Here is an 8273-nt window from a genome sequence, read left to right as displayed (position 1 = left end):
TCTATTGGATCGGGCCTTTGAATCCTTGAGTTCTAAAGATGATAATCACCAGTATTAAATCCTCTTTCTAAAGACAGTGCCAGCCATTTAAACAGGGAACTAACCAGACAACCGGACCAAGAAAACACTACTACCGGCACAGCTTTAACCCAATCTACATTTCAATGCTTACGGAGAAAGTGTTGCAAACAAAGTACAACACAAACTAAAGATGAAGGCAATAAACAGGCTAATTTGAATTAAAAGCATACATAACAAAATTAGGTTCTGGAAAAACCATTTAAAAACATAATAAGGCATCTCATGATATCCTCCTAGATAAGTGAACTTAACATAGGCCATGCTCTCAACAGTAGAACTATCCACATGTGGCCTAGAAACCATCATTCTCTCTGGCATCACCATACCCGCCACGGGAACCGTAACCACCACCACCACCACCACCACCACCGTAACCACCACTGTAACCACCACCACCACCGTAGTTACTTCTAGGAGCAGATGGTCTATCATTAGCATAGCTCACACGGATGTTCCGCCCATTCAGTGGCTGAAAAGGAAGTAAACAGGAGTTCTTAGAGACAACAAAAAAAAATGAACAGTGAAATACATGTGCAATACATTTCCTACATTTATTTAATACTAACCTGTCCATCCATTGCTGACATCGCAGAGCCGGCAGATTCATCACTCGAGAAGTTCACAAACCCAAATCCTCTAGACTTCCCAGTATCTCTATCAGTAATTACCTTTGCTGTGCACCAAAACCACAGACAGTTTCAGCATCCAAACACTACCATGGTCCCATAGCAGCCTTCTTTTTTTATTTTATGAACTTTCTTATTTTGGAATTTTGAAGAGATATATTACCTCTTACTAGTTAGTTCGTGTCGAAACACACACAGGGCTTACCACCAGTTTATACACAAACCACATATAACCCACAATTTGAATTATTATTATTTTTTAAAATGGTGGAATTACCCAGACTCCCGTCACTAGTAACGCAACAAAATAGAACAACTTAAGAACCTTAAAATATGCAATACGCCAATGAAATGATTTATTCGCCCTTTCTTGAGAAGAAAGAAAGAACAACAAAGAAACATACGTCAAACCGGTTTCAACATCAGCAGAAAATCCATTGGATTTTCATCAGTAAAATATAGAATTGAGACCTTAGATATCTCAAGATCAAAAGAAATTAGCATGTTAATCCAGGTATCCTCTCTGTGCACTAGAAGGTTTAGATTCCCAACTTTATGCAGAAAGAGTCAAAGAAGAAAAAGAGTCGTCAACCCAAAAAACAAGAAGATAGAACCTACCAACCAGGCCTAAATTATATCCAAAAATTAGGCATGAAAACTCATGTCAATTGATTGAAATCAACTAACAAGAATACCAACTTACGGGGATCATCACCAAAACATTTGATCCACAATACACAACAACTAGTTGCATAGCAGAAACTAATGGGTCGTTTCTATCTCACAAATGTATTCTGTTGTTCCTAATCACTTGGATAAACATTATCAGTAAATCAAATGTACCATCCATCTTGTGGAAAAAAAAATTAAGGATAACTCAATTAAACCCTTAATATAAGATAGTGATATTATTTTAACAATGTGTGCGACTGTAATAACAGAAACATGTATGCACAAGGCATTTTTTGGCTGACTAAGTAATTAAAAACCTTGTGCCACGTTATGCTTATCTGCACGAGCACTTAAAAACTTAGCATGCTTTTCATTCTGATATTAAATGCATTGACGGCAGATTTAAAACTCACCATCTACAACATCACCAAAGCCAGAAAATGCCTCCCTGAGAGACTGGTCATCAGTTCCAAAAGAAAGGCCTAGTACATAGATCAACGTGGTTTCAATAGTGGAACCTACAAATAAATTGTACTATATTTAATACATCAAATTATAATACTCAAGCTCATACCTCCAATGAAAAGTTTCGCAGATGACATGCAACGAATGGCATTAAGCATAGATGCCATTGAAACTTGCCCATTCGATATGCTATTCTGTGAAATGGTCTGCCTCATGAGACTTCCAAATCTATTGGGGAAAGCCATTTTTAACAGTCAACTATTCTGGCGTACTCCAACAACCTGCATTTCATATTATACAAGAAAAAATAGTTCTCCATGTCAATTTAAACTCATCTAGAATCAAAACATATATCATAGAAAACGGAGAATAATTACTTATTTATTTATTTATGCAGAGCTGGAATAATATTCCTTGCATACATTTAAACCAAGTCAGAGCAACTTTTGCCAATAAAATATATATATATATATAGCTGCCAAATTTGACCATGGGCAATTTGACATGGGCAGATGGGCTAATCAGAAAGTTCACAAGCTTTCTACAATCACACCAAGAGATATTTCACTTGTAACTACCATCAGCTGTCGCAAGATATTCAAACTACAGAATTACTCACTTTTAATTTGGATTTCATGGATGGCATGGAGAACTTGACACAACCGTGGTAAGAATTTGTGAAGAAGAAATAGATGCTTTCAAAATTATAAAAAAAAAAAAAAAAAAAAAAAAAAACCATGGCTAAAATTTTGGAATAAACAACTGTGTATATTTTAGTCTGGAATAATTCAGAATGTCAAAGCATGTGGGATAAAATCAGCTTTTGTCACCGACAAAATATAAATTAGGAAAAGACTAAAGTAATTAAATAATTGATGTGAAAGCTATCAGTCGGATTCACAATGAAACCCATGCAGTGTTTTAAGCGCGAGGCACAGCCTTGAGCTTCAAACAGGCAGAGGCGAGGCACAATATGCAAGGGGCAGCTTAGGCGCTGAGGCAAGGGGTTTTTTCGAGGCGCGAGACGTGGGCTTCATGGGCTTTATCTATTTTTCTGCTCCAGCTGTTGATTAAGTGCTTTTTATTTCTTTTTTGAACTGCAAACTAGATCTGGTGGATGTGAATGTGATCCTCTATATCTTTTGTTGGATATTATATTTCTAATTTTTAAAAGATTGAATGTTATGTTTATCAATTATTTGAAATGGTAAAGCTTGCTTTATTATTTTTGGAATTCTATATATATTTGCTATGTTGAAAATTTTGCCAATTTTATAATTTTGGTTTTCTTCTACTACTTGTGCCTCACTTTGGTAAGGTGCCCGCCTCGCCTCATCTCATGCCTCGCGCTTAGGCTATAGGACACTTTATCGCCTCAATGGGCCTAGAGCCTTTTAAAACACTGAACCCAATTCATACCCAACAAATACAACTACATTCCATCAAAGCAAAAGGCAAATATCATCAACTTACTACAGCTCAATTTGTAAAAAACTCTAACAAGAAGAATAGAAACTCTAACAACAAGAATAGAGCCAGAACAGTTTACTTCCTGTTTCGAACTTGTTTTTACTTCAGAAACACATTCCGAAATGTCATAAAATGAAAACAAAATTTTTTGTAAAGAATGTGCATCTCAGCCCTTTTTTCCCCCCTTCCTAAAACAGGTTCTCAAAAATGGAAAACCAAGGCAAGCTTATTTTCAAGGGTGTCTTCTTCAAAGCAAATAATGCTTTTTTAGGTGTAAATAAGAGGAAAGCATTAACAACCTATGAACTATGCATGCCGTTAAAGACTGTTTACTGATCAAGAAAAAACCATGAAAACTTCATTTCTAAAGCATATTCATCAAACCCACAACACACATTATTCAAAACCCCCAAGTTTCCAATTCCAAATGATGTTCAGACTAATTCCAACTCAAAATTTCACACACCCTCCACAACATACAACATGCACTTCAATTTAAACATAACAAAAACTAAGAATACAAATCAACAAAAATAAAATCAAAGAAGCAACAACACTGTGAACAAGAAAAATGAAACAAGAACATCAATACAAGAAGCATATGAACCAGAACAACAATAATAGTAGTGAAGCAACCAGGGTATTAGGATCAGAACACAGAAAATGATTTATAGATCAAATAAATGAAGGCGAAAACAGTGATCCAAAAACATTTTCTAGGGTTTTATGATTAGCTTATACCTGCAAAAGACTAACAGAGAAACAGAGAGAAAATCGATTGGAGCGGCTAGGGTTTATGTCACTCTCTCGGCTTTAGTCGAAAAATATCTTGGGGGTTTTATAGCGAGTTGGCTACCGTATTTTGCTTGTCTGCGGTTACCTTTCCGTGCGATCGGCAGAGTTTGAGAGGTTTTATCCACAGGCTCGATTATCAGGATTAAAAAAAATTTGAATTAGTACATAATTGAGTGAGATTGTTTGATGTAATTGTTAAAAGGAAATGTTTGGTAGTTTAAAATTTTGTAGTTTAAATGATTTAAATTTGTTAAAATGATGTTATTTTATATTTAAAATCTGTTAAAATGACATCGTTTTAAATGATTTGAGCCATTTGAGTCACAAAATTTTGAGCTACCTAACATTGTTGTTGTTAAAATAGATTATAATTTAATAGATAATAAATTATTATTTTAGGTACAGTTGCTCGATTCTAGAAAGGAATATGCGTAGTATAGTTTGGACAGTTTGAAAGTATAATTACAAATCGAATGGTAGATTGACAGATTAGCGGATTAATAAATTGTGATTTGGGTTATTTTGGAAGAACGGAAGAATATTCTAATTAATTATTAAATATTTACATAATATATAATACTAATTTATATAATATTTTTTTTATATATATAACACAAACTAATTTTATATAATATGTTTTATATATATAACTATTAATTTGTAAGAAATTTCACATCATAAATCTCTCTCACACTTATTTTTATTTTGATATTTTATTAGAGATTAAAAAATATATATGTATTAACTATAACGGAGCGGAGCAGTTTGGAAAGCGAATTATAAATTTTAAAATTTAATTCGCGATTAACAGATAAAGCGGTGCGGATTGATGTGGATCAATGCGATTTTGGCGGATTGAGCGATATTTTGTACAACTCTAATTGTAAATTTAAGTTGCTGAGTAGTGTTTGGTAATAAGCTTTGAAATAGCTTTTTGATGTATAAATGACATTTTTACCCTTATAATTATAAATTAAATTAACCTTTATTAGTTGTAAATTGAATTAACTTTCATTTTTTTATTATTAACTACTAGTCCACATTTTTCATAAAATAATAAAGAATAAAAAATTAAAAAAAAATAACTAGTCCATAGTCCATTTGGATCTTTTTCGATTTTTTTTTTAAAAAAAAATATAAGGATAAAAATGTAAGTAAGCTGTTATAATCAGAAGCAAAAGTGTTCAACTTCTTAGAATTAGCTTTTTTTGAGTTAAAACAAGTAGTTAGAATCAAAAAGTGAAATGATTTATCTATCGAATTTGCTGTCGTTTGAATCGCCCAAATTTGTGCAAGTCGGACGATTGGCTTCACTCTTGTCTATAGCACGGTCGTCACCCTTGTCTACTGTGTTCATCACCCCGTCATTCAGACAGCCAGCATGAACAAATTTGGACAATTCAGGCGATACCAAATTCGGTTAATGTAGCATTATTAAATATGAAAACTGTTTGGAATAAATTTAATTAAACAATCCAAAATAACTTTTTCAAAACTAAAATTTATAAGTTAGTTCAAAAAAGTCACACTAAACACCCCCATTATCTAATTGGATTAGTGAAATAAATATTTTTTTATTTTCACGTTTGTTTTGCAATGGATATGTAAATGTATAACTTCGATTATATGTTTATTTTGCATTATTAATTGTAAGATTTAAAAATTTATTAATTTTATTATATAGAATGTCTACTGAAATCTAATCGGAATGAAAAAATTATAAACAAATACTGAAAATCTAATCTGTGGATTTATAATCTAAATTTTATAGCATAATCCACTCAATTAAACATGCCTTAAGAGCTGGTTTTTGAATTATTTTTTTCAGTGATTTTTTAATTTTTATAAAAAGATGTGCCAATAATAGAGAAAATAAATTGAGTTTTTGTATTGACTTTTTTATTTTTAGTGTGACTAATTTGGTTTAACTTATTCCCAAATATAAACCTCGTTTGGGAATATATTATTTTAATAATTTTTTTGACTTTTTACAAAAAAAAAAAGTATAGAAAAGTAGAGAGAGTAAGGTGACAATTTATATTGACTTTTTGATTAAAATGTTTAATCCCCAAAGAAGTCACTTAACAATACGTTAAATTAATTAAAAATTCAAAATATTACTAAAAACATCAAAAAGCCACAAAGCTATATGAAAAATAAATAAATAAAAATTAAGAGAGACTTATGTGTACGTCTTAATAGGTGGACTTATTATCCAATCAGTCATATGATAATTAATACTAGTATTTTTCATCAAACGCTATAAAAAAAAGTCACTAATTGTTAATTTTCAGCGACAATTTGAAAATTTTGTCATTAAAAATGTTACTAATTATAGGTTTTATCAACAATTTTTTTTAAAAAAATCGTCACAAAAAAAGTCATTAATTTTCAATTTTCAATTTTCAGTAACAGTTTGAAAAAATTGTCACAGAAAAAGTCACTAATTGTAAGACAATTTATAAAAATTATAACAAAAAAGTCATTAATTATCAATTTTTAGCAATATATGCAAAAAATTGTCACAGAAAATTATTTTTAGAGATGAATTAAGTTTAATTATTTTCAATAGAATTTGATAGGAATTAAGTTTAATTATTAAGACCTATTTGTAGTTGGGATTGGCTTTCCTCCAGTCTGACTAGAGGGTGCTATTGAACCCGTGGGAGCCTACCAGGGGTTCCGTTTTGATAATCTGAACCATTCAATGTGTAGAATTTGTCGAGTACTATATGCCTATAAAAAAATTACGTTGATCAGATATCTATAGCTATTTCATCGGATTAGATTTTTGTCAACCATTTATTTTTTATCGTCCATTTTATTTTAATACAAAACTGATTTGATCACATAGCTATCGATATGTGATCAACTTGATATTTTACAAACATATAGTACTCAACGAGTTCTACACATTCAACGGTTCAGATTATCAAAACAGAACTTGTGGTGAGCCCAGCACCCTTCAATCCAATCACGGACTGGAGGGAAGCTAAACTCTTTGTAGTTTATCAAAAAGTTAAAGTTGATAGGGAGAGTAATTATAAATATGAGAATTTTTTGAAATAATTTTAAAAAAAATATTCCGAGTTTGAGCCTTCTAACAAAATAAATCCCGAGTTTTCAATTTTATCAATTTAAACCCTAATCTTCTAATTTGTTTTCAATCTAAATCATTAACATATTTTTGTCAAGTAAAATCAATAAAAAAAATAGTATTTTAATCATGTGTGGTGTTATTAGCACCCCATGAATTTTTTTGGACCCATCATTTTTTTGGACCCCCACTTATAAATTTTGAAACTCTTAAAATTTCTTTCCCCCTCCCAAAATAATACCAAAATTATCCTTGTGAAAATATTCTACCGATTAAATGCACACCCCCACACTCCCAAAAAACCCCTCTTCCAAAAAAAAACCATAACAAAACCCACCAAGAAGAAAAAAAAAGAGCCAATGTGATTATTGTCTTTGCTGCCTCATCCACCATTGTCACAAATGGTATGCTTTCTCTCTCTCTATATATATATATATATATATATGTATATATATATATACGTAATTTCTTAATTTTCTCATAATAATTTCTTCTCTTGTAGAAAAAATTATAATTACTGGTTTGGTTGGTAGTATAAAATTGTGAGTTTAACAGAGAACTATGCAACAATATTATCGAACTTATATGATGAAGGAATAATTTTTAAACATGACTATGGAATTGAGCTATTTTCGATAACTTCTACAAGTGTTAAAATTTTTGATCATTCAATGTATTAAGAAATTTTCATGTTCAGACTTACATTCCCAAACATTACTTATTTGTTCGGGAATGCCTTCCAAAACAAATAAGTAATGTTCGGGCATGTATTCCTGAATTTGAAAAAATTAAAACTTCTGCAAGCGTTAACAATTTTGATCGTTCAATGTGTTCAAAAATTTCCATGTTCAGACCTGCATTCTTAATCATTACTTACTTGTTTGAGAATGTCTTCCCAAACAAATAAGTAATGTTCGGGCCTGTATTCCTGAACTTGAAAAAATGAAAACTTCCGCAAGCGTTAAGAATTTTGATAGTTTAATGTGTAAAAAAATTTTCATATTCGGACCTACATTTCCAAACATTACTTATTTATTCGGGAACGCCATCTCGAACAAATAAGTAAT

General features: G+C 31.3%; 1 protein-coding gene across 1 annotated transcript; it reads right to left on the bottom strand.

Annotated features, from left to right (window-relative positions):
• Positions 1-212: 212 nt before the first annotated feature.
• LOC114282379 (glycine-rich RNA-binding protein 4, mitochondrial) lies at positions 213-4280 on the bottom strand. Its single transcript, XM_082877959.1, has 5 exons — positions 4056-4280; positions 1954-2125; positions 1793-1861; positions 648-754; positions 213-550 (listed from the first exon to the last, which is right to left on the bottom strand). The coding sequence occupies exons 2-5, from the start codon at positions 2087-2089 to the stop codon at positions 374-376; spliced, it is 489 nt and encodes a 162-aa protein (XP_082734085.1). The 5' UTR covers positions 2090-2125; positions 4056-4280; the 3' UTR covers positions 213-373.
• Positions 4281-8273: the final 3993 nt, after the last annotated feature.

This window comes from Camellia sinensis, chromosome 7, assembly GCF_055761805.1.
Source record: "Camellia sinensis isolate YWXY chromosome 7, ASM5576180v1, whole genome shotgun sequence".
Lineage (NCBI taxonomy): Eukaryota > Viridiplantae > Streptophyta > Magnoliopsida > Ericales > Theaceae > Camellia > Camellia sinensis.
This window is presented reverse-complemented; position numbering and strand designations above follow the sequence as displayed.

Coding starts and splice junctions, on each gene's coding strand:
- LOC114282379 (XM_082877959.1), bottom strand. CDS start 2,089: ATGGCTTTCCCCAATAGATTTGGAAGTCTCATGAGGCAGACCATTTCA. Junction 755..1,792: donor CTTTGGTGATGTTGTAGATG/GTGAGTTTTAAA, acceptor TTTGGTGCACAG/CAAAGGTAATTACTGATAGA. Junction 551..647: donor TGTCAGCAATGGATGGACAG/GTTAGTATTAAA, acceptor CTTCCTTTTCAG/CCACTGAATGGGCGGAACAT.